Source organism: Talpa europaea, assembly GCF_964194135.1.
Source record: "Talpa europaea genome assembly, chromosome: 7".
NCBI classification, from domain to species: Eukaryota; Metazoa; Chordata; class Mammalia; order Eulipotyphla; family Talpidae; genus Talpa; species Talpa europaea.
In genome coordinates, this window is record NC_140074.1 from 126,805,962 (window position 1) to 126,827,053 (window position 21,092).

A 21,092-nucleotide genomic window follows, 5' to 3' on the forward strand; every position below is an offset into this window, starting at 1 on the left:
AGAACCTGGCACTCAGAATGACAGTGGCCTCTCTGGCTTGCTCGCAGGCCTCCATGCCCACAGCTGTGCCCTGTGTTTGGGCAGGCTGGCTGTCCCTGGGCACCCCATGGGGTGCTCTGATGCTGGTCCTGGGGGGTCTCTCCTGCCCTGTGTGGTCCTCACAGCAAGCATCCAAGTGTTGTAGCAGCTGGAATCAAAAGCCCCAGCCTGATGGTGCCCAGTGTTCTGGGGGTCTGGTTGGTTTGAAAATTTGCAAACCAACAGGAAAGCGAAAAGAACATTTCAATGAACACCAATCTCCCCTTCCCCAAGACCCACTGGTCATGCATATTTGCCACACACGTGTTCTCTGCATCTGTGTTTTGTTTCTGCTGAACCATTGGGAAGGAAGCTGCAGTCATCGTAAAATTTCCCCCTAAACTATTTCAGCACCCCGGCCCCCACCTGCCCCCAAGTCACAGTCCCATCCTCACCCAGCAGTTTCACAGGACACAGAAACAACTAAACTACAGTTCAGATTGGACTGCACCCCAGGCCCCCCGCTCCCAAGGAGGGTCCCTTCATGGTTTTGTGGGACCCAGGACCCCATCTGGGTGACAGAGGCCACGTGCTTGTCTTGTCCTGCTAAGTTTCTTTAGTCCAGAGCAGTCCCACTGATTATTTAGTTTTACACAACACAGATTTCTGCAAAGTCTTGGCCAGTAGTCAAGCAGGTGGCTGGACTGGACTGCTTCCTCTCTGCTCATGATGGGATCCAGGTTCTGCAGTTTTGGCAAGAACTCTTGACAGGTGACACGGGGCGCTATCCTCGCCTCCCCTGGGGGGTGCACCTCTTCAGTGGGGGCATGATGGGGAGGCTGTCTGGTCACTGGGTATGGATATCAGGAAATCACAGAGTCCAAGTGACAGTGTTTGATTATTCACCTTAGTGGGATGTCACCTAAGTATCTAAAAACCTCAATAAAATCCTGAGCCGTATTCAGTGGCTCCCTTCTTCCTAGGGATATGGGCACACTAATTCTAAAACTCCAAGGAATTGGGGCATAGCCAACAAGTGAACACACTGACGTCCTCAGGAGCTGGGCTGCTTCTCAAGGGAGGAAGGGTGAAGCCAGGGAAGTGGGGAGAGGACCTGGATCAGGATCAGAGTAAAATCGCTGAGACATGTAAATGAGTGACAAGATAAAAAAAAAAATAAATTCCCACCTGTGTCATTGAAAGCTTCGAAGCAAGTAATACCCAGGTGCACTGAGCTCCCCCAGAACCCCACCTAGGATTATTATCCTTATTTCCCACTAAAAAATATCCCCAGGGCTCCTCATAGACAGGAGGAGAGTAAGGTGAGTCTGTGGGTGGGTGGGTCACGTCAGCAGGACACACAATTTGAACAATTTGAACTTTTAAAAAAGACAGTAAAAAAAAAAAAAAAGAACGAACCATGAGTGCAAATTGCTACTTTAAAAAATGGAGGGGGAGAGAAAGGGAAAGGCTTTCTTTCAGGTAAATGCCAGCTAAAGAACTTAGAGAAATGACAGAATTAGAAAATCACCATTTTGCAGCCATCACTGAGTCACGGATTAGGGCTCACCACGAAGACTGAAACTGGGGGGTGAAATGTTGACCAGTTTCCAAGTACAGGCTCCTCAGAATCACAAACAGGTAAGGAGCCTTCGCGGGGAAGGGGTCTGATGGAAATACCTTCACCGGGTGACGGGAACGTGGCATCGCTGACCACAGGCCACCTGAATACACTTGAGGGGTTGTTTCTCCCTGACGCCCTCTCTCCATCCAAACCCAAAGGGCCGGTTTCATCAGCTGACACACTCCTGGGCTCCTGAGCTGGATCCAAGCCACACTCAACATTGCACAGAAATCACCTCCAGCTTATACCTTTTCCTTTCAGCAAGTAGCAGATCCCACTCCCTCTAACCGAGGGCTCCAGACTGCCTTGTCTGATCCACAGGCCAGTCTGCCATTGGGAAAAGCACCCCTAACTCAGCTCTGTTCCCAGCACCAAGGGGAGGTTTGCTATGACCCTGGGAGTGACATGGGGCGCTCTGGTCAGGACGCTGATGCTCTGTCCTTGTTGGAAAGAGCCACCTGCAACTTAAAATCCCCCAGTTTGAAAGTGAAGTTTTTCACTCGGCACTGATACTCTGGCTTCTAAGGCTGTGCCTTCAGTCAATGGATCATTGCAGCCCTAATCTCCCGAAAATGGAAAAAATTTCCCTGCAGCACTCCTGCCATGAACTCAAAATTCCCAGAATCCTGAACCTCATGGGTTTCCTGGATTCACCGTGTCCTTCCTGAAACTCTCCCTGCCCCCCACTGTCACTTCCAAGGTAAGCTTCCCCTGGCAGGTGACTCTCCAGGCCCTGGCAGGTGGACAGCCACCTGCTTACCACCCTGCCATGCCTTTTCATGTCCCCCGGGGCCACACACCCCACAGTAAGGCACAGGTCTTCATCACCTTAGTGTATCAAGGAGCAGCAGAGAAAAATATAAAAGTATGATTAAATGATCAGAAGGATGAAAGAATGATCATGATACAAAGCGGAGTCTCCCTCTTTTGACGCTAGCAAATACACTGTTATGTTATAAGATGGAAGGACAGATGGAAGGAATATTATTGTTTCAGTCACAACATGAGGGCAAGTCTCAAAGCTGAGCTGGTGAGACGGGGCACCCCCGAATCCCACGCAGCCCTAGAGGCAAACAGAGGAGGTACTGAGCGTCCCAAGCCCGGCCCCGCAGGAGGTGCTCCCTCCCCCTACCCCAGGGGACCCTTTCAGAGCTTCCAGCTCCACACCAAATTAACAGCCCCAAGTGGTTGAGAAAATTAGACTCTCCTGCAGAATCCTCTGCTTGTGCGAGAGAGGTGCTCGTGGAACCGCTGTAAAGCACACGGTATTTTTTCCACTTACTTACAACATTAAATTGAAAATTTGTTCCGAGGGAATTTTTTTTTAACCACTTCTCCAAACCAAATTAAAAAAAAAGCACAGGAATGTAGAAAACCTATTAAGAACACATATTGAGAGGAAAAAAAAAATGACATGCTGCTAACATCAGCATCGCTGTCCACAGGCTAGAAAATGAAAACGCACCATGAAAACAGAGGCCTTTCCATGCAGCTGCACCCGCTGAGAAAGCAGGATGGTCTCTGGTTTCAAAAGGTGATTTCTACCCCAAAGCAGGAGTCTGTTGGGAGTTTCTATTGGACTTTGGGAATTATTTTCAGTCTGAGCCATTCTGCACAAGTAACATGGAGATGGAGCTGATCCAACTACCAGCTCAGGTCTGGATTGCATTTTCCAAGAAATCACCTGCCTTGGCCCCTGTGTGCTGCTGGCAGGGGTCACCTTGGATAGCGGTGTCCTCCTGGAGCCAGGCTGCTTCCCACATCCTGGGAAGCCTCTACTGGGGCTCTTCCCGCTGCCTCCGCCCTTCCCCTTAGCAACCTGAGCACCCCCATCCCCATGGCAAGCTCAGTAACCCTTAGCTGCTGCTGCGATCATTGTATTATTAAATGACCACTGAACTCCTATGCTTAGGCCAGCGCTCTGTCTGTTCAATAAGCATGAGACGGATTCGAAGGGACTGGACCTAGATTGTGGCCGTAAGTGATGCTGGCTGCCTTTCACACATGCAAAGCTTGTGTCCAACCCGGAGAAGGGTGTTTTCCCTGATGTGAGCCCACAATTGTGAATCAAGGTGAGCTGTGCACAGTGATGAGGCACCTGGCCTATGGGCCCTGGGAGGACACACCTTGCCATCCCCACACAAAGGGGCCCATCATCCTTTCTGTCCTACCTGTGTCCCTGGTGTCACCCGCTGTGGCCCTCTGTGTGTGCAGTTCACATCTGCCAGACCTGGGGCATCCCAGGAGAGGCTGGCAAGCCCAGGCAGCACCATGCGTTGCTGCTTTTATTACAGAGAAGGCAGGACCAGCATGGGCAGGTGTGCCGTGCTGTGTTCGAAGCACTAATCCTAACAGCTGGACTTTGAAAATCTCAGCCTGGGCTTTCTTTCCTTACGGTGAGCTGCAAGGCCCACAATCAGGCTTGGACTGTTCACCTGCTGTAGCTAATATAATGGCAACAGCAGTAGCTTTCTAAAGTTAAGGGGGAGAGATGAGGCTGTTTAGCTGGTAGCCATTCTACTTCATTCTTCTCTGTCCCTCACGACCCACTGAGGCTGCGTGCATGCTAACTTTTTCCTAAACAGCATGCTTCCTGCCCCCAGACACGACTTTGACAATGGAGGAGGCTTGCAGAAAAGAGAAACAAAGGCGAGGATGCCACGTGTGACCGGCACATGGCCAAGTTCATGGCTGTCAGCCAGAGAGAGACAGGCAGCCGCCATATAATGGAAGGAAGGGCGGGCGAGGGTCATGGTCCCTAAGGAAAAGGTGCAGGAGGTGTGGTGGTGAGGGCATGAAAGAACTTCTCCAAAGTGCAAAAAGTCAAAGGGGAGTTTGTCCACCAGAGTGATTTTACCCACAACTTGATCTTGACCGTGAGCCACATCTGGCTGGTTCCATAAGGTTAGCGGGAGGTCAGATATGTTGACTCCTCGAAACATCTCAAAATCCTTCAATGGGTCCTAGCTCTTACCTGGGAGGACAGTTCTGAGTAGAAAACTTGCCAATTTTTTCAAAGAAAAAAAATGCAAGGATGTTTTGAAAAGTAAGCATTCCCTGCCTTTCCTCTTAAACAGATCCTTCCAGTCTTTTGGCTACACCTTCTGTAGTCACTGAAAAATAACACTAAGGTCAGTCTCCTAGTTTTCTGACTGCTTAACATTCCTCAGCACAGATGCAAACAATACCTTGGCTGCTCACATGAAAACGAACTCCCTTGTCAAAGGAGAGAGAGGAGGAGGTAGAGTGTGAGTTGTAAGGGAGGGGACAAGCCACACGGGTGTTTGGGGATGCAGGTCCCAGGGGCACAGGCCGGTCCTGGGACAGTGGCTGCCAGAACAACTTGACAGGGATTCTCGTGTTCCTAAGGTACATTTGTGGGAGCCAGACAGAGCCCCAAGGAGGGCATGTGGGCGCAGGGCAGGGAGCTCTACACCAGGCAGTGGGGTTGCAGATCCTAGGTCAGAAGCTCCAGGCCTGGAGTCAAAATGGCTTGGTTCCAACCCTTGCTCCCCGCTTACTCTGAGACACTGCAAGCTTCCTAATAGCTCTGTGCCTCAGTTTCCTCTTCTGGATTGAGGCTGATAACTGAGTGACTGTGAGGACTCAATAAATCAGTATGTGAAGTACTGAGCACTGGGCCTCACAGAGGAAGGGTGAGCACTTGGGGCCTGGCGCCAAGGGACACCTGGATCAGCTCTCCACCTCCACTGGCCCCTGTTCCTCTCTTAGCAACAGCATTGCAATTAACTGGCTTCGCTGTCCTGGTCACCCAGGGTGGGACCCCCAGCAGTGCAGGGGGGTCATGACCCGCTCAGGGGTCATGACGTGGGTTGACACTCGAATATCTGGGAATTCAACGCACAGACCTGTCTCCTGGGAAAGATGCTAATGGGAAGCAGTGGTCCCCAGCTCGGAGACCCAACAAGCTCTGTGTCCATGCTGGCCGAGAAGACGCGAGCCTCCCACCTCCACGAGTGAGCTTACCTGTGACGTGGAGCTTTTCCTCAGTGACCTCGGCCTTCAGGTAGATTCGGCCCCTCTTCTCGGTGTGGTCCATGCCACAGAGGCTGGGCACGTTGATCACACACTGTTTGTGCACATTCATGTCGCAGGCTGCGAAGGGAGAGCCAGGGGTGAGGTGGGCATATGGGCCCGAGCTGCCACCTCCCTCAGTGTTTTGGTGCAGGAAGAGAAGTGCAAACGAGCCACCCTCCAACTCGATACTTCGTTATAATATTTTTGGTGACATAAAGAACTGTTAGCAGATGTCCCTTCCAGCACAGGCTTCCTGTGAGTGGCAATAGCCTTAAAATACCCGCACCATATTTGTACAGTCGTAAATGAAGCCAGATACCCCTGGCATGGTCTTCTGCGAACGCTGCGATTTAACGGTACACAAAATCCACACAGGTACATGCACACCGAGCACGGATGGGTGAACGTTTTATGTCCCTGGGGGCAAACGGGCCCACATTAAACACAGGGTACTTTTTGCCAAGGAATTTCTTATCGCCTTTCTGAGCTCAACCCTCAGACTGAGAATCTGTGGGTTGAATATAGGAAATTCATGAGATTTTCCTTTCCCTTGCTAACTGTATTTTCAAGAAGGCTTAAGTACATGGCTTTTGTTTTGTTTTGTTTTAAAACTTGTGTTTGATATTTTAAACCCGTCTTCAAATATTTAAATATTATTGCAAGTACAACAAATACGAGGCTGGCAGGATAATCCATTCCTCACCAGCTGACGTGATGTGGGGGAGGCGGGGAGAGGGTAACAAGAGATCAGTTGTATTGAGGGGAGTCAGAGAAACCCTACAATCCTGTGCCCCAAATACAAAGGGGAACCTCTGTGGAGGAGTCCCAGCTCTCGGTCATTGTGGCCGCAGGGCCCCAGGGGGACAGTGGCTACCAGGGTCCTCGCCAACCCTTGCTGGATGGACACAAGGTTGGGTGTGATCTTTCAGTGAAGCTCGAATCATTTGGGAGTTTCACATGAAGTCAACTGCAAAAGGCACCAGGTCTAACATTGCTTGCTCTGGTTCAACACTGAAGGCTGGGGGACGGGCACGGGCAAAGAGCAACTAGTTGATTCACAAATGTGTATTCTGCTGGGGTTTCTGTTTGCAATGCTGGCTGTACAAACACTCAGGTACCTTGATCCAGCCGACAGACTCTTGAAAGAGCGCTACTGACATGACTTGGTTGCATCAAATCCTATCTTTTGGTGTCTGGGAAGAATTTGCAACTTAAGGGAAAGAAATGCCACAGGTGCTGCAAAGGGTGTGGGTGACAGGGACCGAGGAGAAGGTGGGCTTGGCTGTCATCTTGACTTGCTGGCTCTGAGGTGGCCCTTTGACCTTGGGAAGCTCATTCGAGGTCTCTGACTCCTCCTATTCTACAAACTAAGAGGTTGACCTAGTCAAGTGACTGCTAAGTTGTTTTTCCACCAATCACGACTGTACACAGTATTATAACCGTATAAGGTTATTTCATAACCCTATAAGGTTTATTATAATTCTTATATTAAAAATATAAATATTAAATATTACATATGATTCTTGTAAGAGTAGAGAAAGAGGCTTCCTTTCTGCAGATGTCAAGGAAGGGGTGGTGTTCGGGGTCCCCCTGTTCATTTTCCTGCTCCTTCCAGGAAGGAGCCGAAACAGTCACCCCAGAATCTTCACCTCAAAAAATTTTAAATAAAACAAAACAAAATGCCCTGGTCCAGGTCAGTGTTTTTCACAATTCTTTAATAATGGAGCCCATTTTTCAAATGAAATCTTAATATCCAAACCAGATGGGGGTTATTTTATTAGTATAAACTTAGCTAATACATTCAAATTTATACCATTTGGTTATTATAAAGACATTCATGGCTAACCAGGAGGGCCCTTGGATCCAAACAAAATTTTAAATCCTGCTGTTAGGGATGCTAAGGTCTCCATTCAACCTCAATATCTCATTTACTTCTGTATTTTGTTAACGTGGCGTCACCGCCCAAGTCCCTGACTCCACAGAAGAGCAGGCACCGGCTCCATGGCTGGCAGCCTCACTAAGTAGGGGTGTTGGGAGAGCCCGAGGGCAGAGCCTGCCCCAGAACAAAGATGGCTCTACCAAGTCACCACACACCTCTCCAGCTTCTCCAGGTGGAAGGTGTTAACACACTTGAATACTTTTGTTCCAAGTTGTAAAACAGTTAAAAGCACATTTATTAAACATTTTAATTTATGATATATTTTTTAAAGATGTATTTATTTATGCATACAAGAACTGGGGTACAGGCCAGAGGTGTGTGTGGGGGGGTGAGAGGAGTCACTAGAGACAAAGTGGGGAGCAGAACAGGCAGATTGACTGAAATACACTGCTGAGGGGAGCAGCGGGCGAGACAGGAGGGGTCTGCTGCGCCATGTGGGTAGCTCCCTGGCCAGGGATCGAACTCGTGCTACAGTGGCTGCGGATAGCTTCATAGGTTGCATCTTAACCCCTTGCGCCACCAGGGAGGCCCTTATGATATTTTGATAGATAAAAACTGATGACTTGTGACAATTATTTTAATTTCCTTATATATAAGTGAAACTTTGTTTGTTTTTGGCTATTTTAAATGCCTTCTCTATTAACTGCTTTTTTAGACTTTTATAGTAAATAAGTAGCATGCAGGGCCTTCCTGTTGGCACAATGGGTTAAGCACAGCAGTATGAAGCAATCCACAGCTTCTGCAGCATGAGTTCGATCCCCAGCTGGCCAGGAAGCTACCCACGTGGCGCAGCAGACCTCTCCTGTCTTGTCCGCTGCTCTCCTCAGCAGTGTACTTTGGTCAATCTGCCTGTTCTGCTCCCCACTCTGTCTCTGGTGAATCCTCTCACCCCCAACACCTCTGGCCTGTACCCCAGCTCTTGTATGCATAAATAAATAAATCTTTTTTTTGAAAAAAGTAGCATGCAATTTAAAATGATGGTCAGCATTGATTTCTTATATTTTCTTCTAGATAACAATAACAGAGTGAAGCTGATAGCTGATGCTATTATCCTAGGGTCAGATTATATTAATGCTAGCTATGTTTCTGTAAGTTGCCATTTTTATGAATGTTGTATTTTTTATAAAACCTATTATTCTTACAACTATTAAAAATAATGTCATGATAAAAAAAAACACATTTACACATGCACTTAGAAGCTGCACTTGCAGGACCTCTTGGATGATCAGAGGTTTCATTAGGTTACTCAGTTCTAAGGTTAAGATGCTTCTTAGGCTAGAAGAACCCTTGTGTTCTGAGAAACAATCCATCTTGTCTACAAAGGGCATGTATTCTGACCTTCATATATGATCTTTACTCCATAGGATACACACAGGAAGGTTTTTGGCCATAAAAGAAGCTACGGCCGAACAGCAGCAGGCTGGGTGCTTCCATCACACTTCCCTGTCTACTAGAAAAACAAGGTTCAGGTGATGACCTTTGCACATCCTAACATGGAAATTATCATTTAGAGAAACCAATAAAAGGAGAAATCTTACAAGGATGATAAAACAAGGAGTTTCCATAGCTGGTTTTCTTCCCCTGGGTGTTGGATGGAGGGGTGCAGAACAAAAAAGGAGCATGGAAAAGAGCTGAAGTTGTCAGGGGTGGGGTGGGGGGCTGCAGTAGTTTCATCTCTGGGAAACTGATCTGTCTGTGAATGTGCAAGATGAGTGAACTTCCATGAGATGCCATGCTGGTTTTTATTTTCATTGTGGTTTCAGTTTTAGGGAGAGCCTGCTGGATTTTTCCACAGTCCACCCACTAATTAGAGACATGGGTTGATAATGACTATGCTTGCGTAGCTTATTTTGAAGCCTCCCCAAATGTGGAATCTGGAGGTGGAGAGGCTTCTTTGAACACATGGCATTTGCTTAGGGGTTTGACTAGCCTGCATTTTACAGTGATTGAAGATCTCTACCACAAAAAAAAAAAAAGTGACAGCGCCAATTTCATTTATAAATTGGGTGCTTTTTTGGGTACATAATGAGGCAATTAAGTCTTTTCATAAACCAAGACTTCAACAGTGGATTCTACACTTCTTCAGTCTGTTATACATCAGGACCAATTCTCTCTATGGCTGAGAGGGTGTTGAAGAGGTTACTGAACCTGAAGGGCTCTGTCATCCCCAGACAGAAGCCGCAGAACCTTGGCATCTACCGGAAAAGCAAGCTTACTTACTGTCACACTTCATCCCTTGGTGGATGAGCCCGTACAGCAGTGACCCGCAGTGATCACAGAAGGTGGGGCTTCCATAGGTGTGGATCTTAAACTTGTGCTTGCTCCTGGGGTCCTGGGGAGAGAAGAAGCACATTGTTCATGCCACTCATGAAAGGAGCACATCCGGGGACTACACCTTCTTATGCCCCGTGTGATGGCTTGCTATGCGCTGTTCTCTGAGGTCAGGCATTGGTGCATGCCTGGTAACGCAATGACTTCACGTTTTAACAGGCTGCCCACTCTGGGCTGTGTTAACACCTCTTCAGGGGCATAACTTGCATATACCAGGTCTGTCCCCAAGGCAACCATGTTTGGATCCACAGACACCAAAGCCCTCAAGGGTAAGCTCAGTGTTGACACCTGGGGTCCCCCGTGGTCAGTGCAGGTGGCAGCACAGAATATGCACAAATTCAGGGAGTACATCTGACCCAAGCTGAATGACCCTGGATCTACTCAAGGGAGTTTAGCTAATCTTCATTTGGTCAAGGTTTCCAGAAAGACCATGCACAGTAAGACCAAACAGGTATCCAAGCTGACAAGGACAACTTCCCGACTCTGCATTATTTCCAAAGCATTAGCATGCGTTTGCACAGGGAAACTCCAGTATAATCAGATGGAAATTGAAATGCACTGAAAATAAACTTCGAGCAGCCCCCCTGCTGCAATTCCATTACCTTCTCTAGCACACCATAGAAATTAACGAAGGTACTAGACAGCTTCTCTTCAATTCACAGATAGAGTATAGATAGGAAGTAATGATTATGTCCAGCAGACCACAGTGATTATAGAACATGGATTCTGGAGTCAGACGGCCTGAGTTCAATCCCAGTTCTGCTACTTCCAGAAACATGACCTTGGACAAATCACTTGTGCTTGCCTCCTCTGCTATAAACTGGGAAATCAACAGCATCCATCTCATGTGGTTGTTAGGGGGACAAAAGTCAAGCTTAACAAAGTGCTTCAAATGCCAGGAAATGCCTCTGCTTCTTGGACCTCTGTTAATATGTAAACACAAAGGAGTGGACGAAGAGGTCTTTATGTCCTCCTTATACTATGAAACAGGACCCTTACTTGTTAAATCCCTCCTCCTGAATCAGGTTCTGTGGTCTGTCGGCTGTAACTAATTCAGCTACATCTTCCTAATTCAGGGAGATGATAGAGGAGCAGGGCTTGGTGACCAAGAGCTCCATTTCAGATGTTAAACCTGAAATGTTCTGCAGTTTAGTGTTTCTCAAATGCAAAGATATTATAGGTTTTGACTTTCTAAGAGCACCATCTAGGTGCTGATGGTGTTGGGGGCACTCCAAATGTTGATTTTGACTATATAATTCAACTTCCGGTCGACTTTGGAAACATAAAATGTAATCCATGTACATACACAGCAATGAATTATGATTCCTTTCTAAAGACATGCATTTTAAGATTCTGGAATGTTTCAATCATATGGAATAGTATGAAGAAGAGTAAAGTGAAGACTCATCCATTCACATAAGCACCATCAAGACGTGCTAGTGCTAGCAGTGAGTCCAATGTCACGATATAATTGTTTTTTATTTAATAAAGTTGTATTTATTTACCACTGATTTACATAGCATACAAATCTGGGGGGTATATCTTCATCTCCCTGTGTGCGATAAGCCTCACCTCACCCATCACCAAAGTTCTAGTGGGCCTTCCCACCCTGAGGTCTATGTCCTCTACCTTCCTGCCCTTCTAATCACCTTATTTTCCAGAGTCTGAGAGTTATTTGTGTTATGATTTCTTAGTTTGTTTGGGTTAATATTTCACATATGAGAGAAAATATCCAATAATTGTCTTTCCCTTTCTGACTAGTGTAGTCACCTTGAGTTCTATGCATCTTGTCACAAAGGCAAGATTCCATCTCATAGCTGAGTAGTATTCCACTTAGTGCAAATACCAACATTTCTTTATCTAGCTTCTGTCAGTGGGTTGACTGTCTTGGCTAGGGTGAATAAAGTTATGAATACAGGAGGGCATGCATCTCTTTGACGTAGTTTTTGCATTTTTCAGAAAAATACCTAGGAGTGGTATTGCTGGATCATATGCTATTTCCATTTTTAGACTTTTAAGGAATGTCCACACCACTTTCTACAGAAGTTACACCAATTTATGTTTCCACCAACTCATGATCATTTTTATCCTCATTCTACAGAGAAGCTAGTGACCTTCGGATCAAGCTATTGGTGAGTATCAGAGATGATTTGTAACCAGCACCTGTGTCCTTAACTATGATTCCCACCCAAGAGCTTTCAGAAATCCACCTAGAATGAAGCTGTGGCTCCTATTTTATTTTTATATTTGCGGCACTTTTTAAAAAACAAGTCTACTACCTAGTGTGTAGATAAAGTTTTATTGGAACATAGCCTTGCTCATTCATTTTCATACTTCCTCTGGCTACAACAGCAGAGTTGGAGAGAGGTTGCATGGCCCTCAAATCCTGAAAGAGTTACTATCTACTCCTTACAGAAAAAGTTTGGCAGCTACTGCTTGTTTGGGGTGGCGATTTTCGCAGGCTGATCCCTGCACAGCACTGACACCATCTGACTGTATTAGAGAGGGAATTAGTTAGCCCTTCTCAATGCCAGCTGAAGCACAAAGTCCAAGGGTGAGGCTCAAAACCTATATTTCAACAAATTCTGCAGATGCCCCTAATAATGGCAGCACACTGAGTGATGGGAATCACTGTTTTAGAAGGTTCTTTAACAAATTATTTAGTAGGTGACTAAATTGGTGCTTGGTGCATCGATGTGTAAAGGAGTATTTTTGAGGCAGGTCACTCAGTTACTCTCTGGATTTCCCTCAGGGTGTGAAACGTCAGCACACTCCTTGAGAGATCACTTTCCTTGAAGTAGCAGCTGTGAACTTCGTCTGGTGTGGGCTCAGCCTTCCACTATCAAAGCAGCTCACCAAGCCCCAATATCCCAGGATGTTAAGGCAGAATGTGCAGGAACCAGGCCAGGCTCAGCAACAATGGAAAGCTTCCATGTCAAGAGGGAAGGTGGTGTCCTAACACATGAAGGGCAGATAGGATGCTGGAGGAGAGGAGTCAGCCAGCTTCCCCTGCAGAAGCATGGCACCAACAAACAGCACTAAATACCCAATGTCTGCCACACGCAGCTCTACAAAGCTGGGGTGAACCAGGCAGCTCTGGGGCAGTGGTCCTGCTGGTCGGTTGTCACATATGTCTTGAATGACATGGTGCATGGGCAACTTGCTTCACTTTTCAGGAAAACCTAAGTCTTACTCATCCAGTGCCCATATGGTATTTTCAGCTCGAACCGTTTTTAGGTGTAGGAAGAGAGGAAACCATTGCTTCCTCCTCCTGTACAAGGTTGGAGAACAACCAAGTCTTGGGATTCTCACAGGCCCAAATCACGTCAGTGACTAAGGATCGTGCCTATGATAACTTGATGATGGTGATGGTGGTGATTGGTGATGACATCACCACCTGTTTGTTGATAATTTGGGGGTGAGTGATTTACACTAAGAGCTTTTTAGTAGAAAGAACATTCATCAGGATTCTGAATTCCCATGCTCTGAGTTGACACAAACAATGACTTGGGAAAGTCATGGCACTTATTTGTAAAGCAGAGTAAAACTATTCTGCCTAAGTTGTAACTCGGTGGTGAGCTGAGCCTGGGAAACAAATGAAGAAGTTCCTTGCAACCTGAAAATCCCTAGGCAAATAGGAGATTATTACAATTACATCATCCTTGCAAGTAAACTTCGGGTATGCAAGGTTTCCCAAGAATACGCCAATGACGTGGGTCTGAAAGAAAAGGAAGAGGAGGATTAGTAGTTTCAGTCCTCAAGCTAGTGGGACGAGAGGCCAAGTAGGCAAGGCAGCAGGGACCTTTCTCTGTGGCCCCCAGCTCTGTCCCTCTCCCTGAGACTGACCTTGCCAGGCAAACACCTACACCAAGTGGTATGTTGTGAAACTGCCTGCCCATCCTGCCTTCCTGGGCACTGTCTCCACCATGTGGAAGTCCATGCCCCTCACCACAGGGATGGAAGGCAGGAATGTGGAAACACTTTCCCAGTCTATTTTTGTCTTACCCCATCTGAGAAAAGAAATCACAGTGCAAGGTAAGAAGCTGGGACTTGTGGCCTGAGAGCACAGCTGTGGGAAGACAGTCCCCAGGCTCCATTCCTGTCACCAGCCACCAAATAGCAGTGCATTTGACTTCTCATGTGGAGCCTGAAGGGGTTAGATTGACCAGCATCTTTAAAGTGGTATTTCAAGGAGCTCTACAGGTCAGGAGCTGCCTGCAGGCTGCTGAAGACGAGAGAAGAAAAGAGCAGAAGAAGAGGTCACTGCTAAAACACAAGTTCAAAAACAACTGGACCAGAGGATGTCTTTGATTCCATCTTGCTTTGAAAAAAAAAAACCAAAAACTTATTTTTATTTTGAAATAATTTAAGACTCACAGGAATTTGCAAAAATAGTACAGACTGTTCCCGTTTCGTCTTTGCCCAGCCTTCTCCAGCGCTAATGTCGCACATAACCACAGTATGTGAGCAGTACCAGGACACTGATAAGGCTAGAATACCATTAAGTAAACTACAGACTTCAGGGTTTCTCGTGTATAATTCCAATGTATCTATTTTTACTGTACAGCTTATGAATTAAATACACTGCTTACTGCTTGGCCGATGCAGTACTGTTTGCCGGGTAAATACCACTAATTCAAGCAGAACAGTGCTAAAGGAGCATCTATTGTTTGCTCATCAGATATATGACTGGCTGGATCTCATGTGACAAGGTGGTGGGAGGATGAGTCTAAAGATCTCTCTGAAACATAGAATCAGAATGCTTTTCTCTAAGTAAAGGAAACACATGCTGTTTCTAAAACTTTCTGACCAGGTTTTCCTAACAAAATCATTTCAAGGCATGGGTTGGCTGAAGGCTTACCCCAAAACGTATGGTGCCAGTGAGGGACCAGGGGTCATTAAGAGGCGTGGTGTTAGTTATAGGTTTTGAGTGATGTTTGTAACCTGGACGGAAAGACAAGGGAAGCCACAGGACACAAAAGCCTGGATTGTCCCCTGCTGGCCCAAGAGCAGACCTTGTGACAATTGGCAAGTGATTTGCACAAATGAATTCTGTGGTGTCCCAGGAAGTTCTGTGTGGCTGTGGGGTGCGGGCGGGGCTGAATCTCAGGTGTCCTTGCGTCTAAGTCAATCTTCTCAGGTTGTGAGAGAAGCATTTGATGGGCAGGGCCTCAGGGTTCCTATTTTACATCTGTCAATCTAACATCCAACTCTTGACTTGGGGGATCTCCAATGGACACCTTGGTCTTGCTTATTTTGCACTCACTGTTCCTTCTCTGCAGTGTAACCACCCGAGGGCAAGACCCCACCTGCTGAAACACCTAAAAAGGCAACAAAGGAGGCTCCTTCCTCACCACATGACAGCACCAAATAAGAATTTTCTTCTGACCTTCCAGAACATTTTGTTTTTTATACACCATGTGTCACATTCTGCCACTCATGATAGTTTTTGTTCTATCTACTTCCTCTTTCATTTATTTTCATCTTTATTATCCTCCCTCAACTCCAGGAGCACCCCCACACCTTCCAGGATAGACATATAGTCTTAAAGAGAGAGACTAAAGGATGTTGCTGAAATTTGCACTTGAACCAGAACCAAATCTAAGAGTTAAGTTTTCAGTGTTGTTAGCTTTGTCTCTGAGCTTCCTGGAAACCAAAGCAAAAAAGGAAAAAACATAACAGGTCCCACTTGGACTACAAAGTCACCTGACGACAGAAATCAGTCTCAGCATCCTCTCAAACCACTTTGTCTCTCACACAGTTGACCTTCAATAAATTTGTGTGTATGAAACGAACCACTGAATCTTTAGCAACACATACTTTTATCACTGTTCACTTGTGGGTTTTAGATACATTATCCCACATAGAAGTTATAAGTTTGGCCGTACTTAGTGCCTCAAGGAAACGGATGGTAGGTACCAAGTCTTCACTATTTCTAAGCCAGTAACATTTTTCCATTTAGTGCATTGCATGTGACTCTTACTTTTACTTTCTTAGCACTGGCAGCCTCTCATTAAATAGAATATGAAACCTGCTGTCATATGTCACAAGCCTGACATATTATAATGAAAGGGGGAAACATTTGCTCAGATGCTTCAGTCATGCACATGTCTGGGGGAGGAAAAGGTTTTGATGAAACCAGTTTTCATAGGCACCAGTGAAGTCTAACCCACAAATTTAAATCTAGAGCTCTTGGGAAAAAAATAACAAATGAAAATTTCAAGTTCTATTAAAAGCATCTGCTAGTCTGTTTCGCATACCTTAGTTTTGTAATATAACAGCTTAATTAACCTTCCTGGGGAAGATCCCTATCAGTGACTTTTAATCTTTCATGTTCATCACTATCGGCACCACTATAACCAACATCACCACCATCATCACCACCACCGCCGCTGCTGCTATCACCACCAATGTTACCATCACCACCAATGTCATCACCACCACTATTGCCATCACCACCACTGCCATCAACAATACCATCTCCGTCACTACCACTACCATGAATTATAATGTGCTAAAAACAAACCCATGGATCTACATTGTAAAAACTTTGGAAACTGACCAGGCTTTAAATTTTATACAAGTTTTCTCTTATTATCTGCAACCAGCTGGAAGGCATATTCTAGAGAAGTCAGAAACTGTCTTCAGGGATGGAGACTAGCAGTGTGCAATGTGAAGTCTGTGGGGGAGTGAAGGCTGCCAGAGGCAGGCAATCAATGAGGAAGCTTTTTGAAGAGGATGTTTATATTTGAACAGACATCACTTCAAATGTCCTTTTAATCTGATGGATAAAATAATGGCAGGCACTTGGTGAGAGGTCATCCTGGCTTGAATTAGTTACCCTTATTCAAATATCTCTGAAATGTCCCACAGGTTTCTCTGAGGGGGTCTAATCATCTGTCTTTGGGGGCTGGCATCTGGGCTTTAAGAGTTGATGGAAAAGACTTTAAGTCCTCAAAACCCTTGGGGTGTGACTTCCTCTATCACCCAAAGCAGTGTGGCGCCTTCAAGCTGCTCCCTCTGAATACCAAGAGCAGGCCTGCTTTCACCATCTGACGTGCTCTCAGGATTATACTGTGAGCCACATGGGGTCTCCATGTCACCATGTACTGACAACATGAGCTGCACAAAAGACACTGCTCTCAGGGTGACACGGGATGTTTCCCCCTCAACTCTGTCATTTAAAATATTCCTGTTTCCAAATTTTGCATTAACATGACAGTATCACCAGTTCATCTGCTCAGGGTGATTTTATGGAAGGTGGCGTTGCGACAATGATCACATCGGGCAGTGGGCACTGAGCAAGCCTCTCGCGGCCCTTCTCCGGATGCCCAGTTAGCATGGGGGCTCATCCTCAGCCTGTGATCTTAACGGTCTTACAGAATGTTTCCTGCCCTTGGACATACCAAAAAACTTCCATTTCCGGTGATAATTTTTTATCTTAATGTAATTTATTCTGAGGCATACCATTCATCTTTGCAGTTGGACTAACTTGTCAAGCCAGGTTTTCTTGCAGGAGGATTCTCAGGGGTCCTTTGCCCAGCATGATGCTATGATTATCCAATGCAAAGCAACAAACTTTAAAAAATATACCCCACATAAATCTCCAAGAACAAGGCAATGGCTAAATGAACCATAATATATTTTTCTAGGGAACGCTAAAGAGCAGTTAAATCAGATGGGCCCGATCTTTCTGTTAACCACACGGACAGAACACCAAGAAATACCACCTCATGGAAAGAGCAAGTCCCGGAATGAAACATAAACTCTCCTGACATTTATGTAAAAAAGCAGAATCAAAGATAACTCGCAGATGTAGAACAACGGCGCAGCTTTTCTCGAGATAGATCTAAACAAAAGAGCCTCTGGGGAAATGGAGAATCACGTTAGGTTCGGGATGCCAGGGAGAGGGGCCTTTAAACATTATCCGAAAAGGTTTAAGCTGAAAAATGAATTCATGCATTATCTATGCAATCTAAATTACCCCAATTCCTAGCTGAATAGATTTGGTTCTATTTCAGTGGGTTCATGAGATCCATTAGTGGGAGAGACTGCACCTGCTGAAGGAATTGGGGCACAACTGCCATAGCTGGTGATGAATGGGCTTTCTCTGCAGCTTCTCCAGCGTCTGCTGAGACAATGGTGTCCGTGTGAGATCACGGTACAGCTGTTTAGAACCAGCAGTCCATAAACCTGAAATCTTAATTAAAAGTTATATCATAACCAACATCTTCCGACTTTCTAATATATTTTACATGTTGCCTTCATCTCACAACATCAGTATTGTCAAGCTTTTGTGGGCATTGATCACACTTCTCAAATTCCAAAGGAATTTTTGATTTAGTAAGAAATGATGATATTAAAAATTGATATGAAATAAGATGTTTGATATAAAATCAAGCTCCCTGGAAGATCCCATTTTAGTCATAATTCCTACCCTCCCCAGCCCTCTCTCTGGCAACCACTGATCTGTTTTCCAGTAGATAAAGATTTTTTTTTTAAGCACCAAAAAATGTGGGTGCTAATTAAAGATTTGGTGAGCTTCAAGTGATCGTTTGAAAGGAAAACAAAATAGTCCCCAATATAAACAGCATTTTAAGTATGTGAATCTCTGCCAGCTCTGAACAAAGTTATTTGACTCCTGCAAAACTTCAAGGCCAAGTCCTAGGGCCACTTAAGAACGGACTGGAGATCAATGTAGATGTATTTATTCAAGAGACTCCAAGATCCTATGGTCTTTGTTTAATAAGACAGACTGGGTTGTTGTTTAAGTGAGGTGCCCTCAAAAAAATTGAGATGGTACAGGACAAAATTTGACACCTACTATCTGTAGCAGGTAGAGAGGAAGCCTGGGATACTGAGTTGCTTTTTGTCATGGACTTAAGACAGCACCTTGTTCGAGAAGGCTGATTTTTTATGCCTCCGATAATGTTAGAAAATCGCCAGCAGCTGGTATTTGGTATAACGGGCTAAACAGAACAAAGGCGGCAAAAGGTATATGTAGTCTTGTCCCCTTAGCTCCAAAGTCCAAAGAAAAAATGCAGTTTTTCCTTTTTTGGCTACCTCTGGTCCCTAAATTATCCAGACTGTGTATTCCTTCCAGTGGAGATTTCCCAGATGGCAACCCTCCTAGTTATATTAACAAAGTTACTCCCTGATAGTCAACAGCATTTTTTTCCTTATGACCTTAGGTTTTTCTTTTTTAATGGTAGCTTATAGTAAAATATTAATTATTGCAGTCACATTAATTTGCAATTGCTTATTCACATGTTCATTTTTTTTTAAATAATAAATTTTATTTTTATATTCCCCCATACAATTGCAAACGCCCCATTCTGACCCCAATCCTTCCCCTCCCACCCCCCACCCCCCAAAAAGTGTCTCTGGTTCATAGATTTTTGTTGATTTTGATTTTCACTTTCTTATATTCATTTTCCTGGTCCCTTATTTAAGTTTTCTAGATTCCTGCTATGAGTGAGACCATCCGGTATTTTTCTTTTTCTTTTTGGCTTATTTCGCTGAGCATGATCCCTTCCAGCGCCATCCATGTTGCTGCAAATTGCATGTGTTTATCTTTTTTGAATGCTGAGTAATATTCCATGGTATATATGTACCACATCTTCTTGATCCAGTCATCTATTTTTGGGCATTTGGGTTGTTTCCAAAGCTTAGCTATTGTAAACAGTGCTGCTATAAACATAGGGGTGCAGGTGCTCTTTGGAATTGATGTTTCTGTGTCCTTTGGGTAAATACCTAGGAGTGGAATTGCATGTTCATTTTTGCAGATGAAATCTAAGAAAATTAGAAACTACAGTTAAGTAGAAAGGAAAATTATATATATATTGCTGTTTCCAAAAAAAAAAGAACAGTTTGTCTTAAATCTTTCCATGTCATTAACCCGGAAACAGTAACATTTTCCTATATGATATTTGATCAGATGGAGGTCCCATACTCGATTTAACCAATCCCCAATTCCTGGGCATTTCAGTTATTTCCAAATTCATGATTATAAGTGCAACTACCATAAATGAACACTCACTGCACACAAGTCTCATAGAATCCTCAGGATAAGTGCCAGAAGTAGAAATCTTGGGCCAAAGGGATGAACACAAAATTTGACATTTAAAAGCTCTCCTTCCACTGTAAACCTGGGTCTGTTTTTGATCAAGCCTCTCCAGTTGTGCAGGGAGGCTGCTGAGCTTCCTGATAAGCTTGTAAGTCATCCGTTTTCTATCTTGGCTAAACAGTGATATGTAACTCTTGGCTTTCACTTGATTTTTGTTAAGTGCGGCATTTGTCCTTGGGTTAGGACACCCCCCGTTTGCTCAGTGACTGCCAAGAACCTTCGAGAAGTAAGAGTTACATTCTTTCCAGCTGCAGCTCCTCTCTCCTCAAGGATGTACTGTTCTATTGCTATCTTTTCATTTCTTTTCTAAAACCAGAAATTAAGAAACAGTGAAGGTTCTATCTTTTTTTTTTGGGGGGGGTTGGGAGGGGATAGTGACTCTAACCATTTGCCTCTGACAGCCAGTCTTTCTCACAAGGATGCAAGGGGTTTAGATTTACAGGTGTGACTGGATAAAAGACTCTTCCACCTTGGCTTCTGCTCCTGCAAAGCTGTCACAGGTGCAGTTGTGGCATTCATTAGCATCAGTCTGTCCTGCACCACATTCTGCACTTCCCCTCATTTTTCTCCAAGCATGGCTATGTCTGGTTGTTGTGTACCTGGGCATCTAGAGCCTACACAGTGAGGGACAGAGGCCCTTCGTTTTTTCTCTTTCTCTTTTTAAACAATAGGAGGTAACACGAATGCATTTTCCTCCAACTGTGACTTTAAATGCATCCTAAGTTGTGCCTCCAGGAGCCCAAGCTAAAGAATGACAAAAATAGTACGTGTTCTGTCTCCCCCAGGACCACATCAGAGACCACCAATCAGGACTCTGAAATGACTAGCACTATTTGCTCAGCTCTTATGAAAATCTCAAGTTCGCTTTTTGGGTGGCAGAAACCTATGGCCATTCAAATTTTGTTTTCTGGGTTTTTAAGCAAAACAAATACCTAACCCAAATATCGAAGAACATGCTCATATTTCTGCCTGTAGCAAACAGCAGTGTTACCATGACGGCAGAAATCCAGTGCTGT

General features: G+C 45.1%; 1 protein-coding gene across 2 annotated transcripts in view; it reads right to left on the minus strand.

The window, feature by feature from the left end:
• PRKCA (protein kinase C alpha) overlaps positions 1 to 21,092 on the minus strand; it is a gene marked incomplete at both ends in the record, with an annotated part of 329,542 nt that overhangs the window by 96,312 nt on the left and 212,138 nt on the right. For both annotated transcript variants that reach the window (XM_084238933.1, XM_084238932.1), the window contains 2 exons: positions 5,630 to 5,758; positions 9,840 to 9,951. In XM_084238933.1, the coding sequence (XP_084095059.1) occupies positions 5,630 to 5,758; positions 9,840 to 9,951 (241 nt within the window). The remainder of the gene's footprint in view (positions 1 to 5,629; positions 5,759 to 9,839; positions 9,952 to 21,092) is intronic.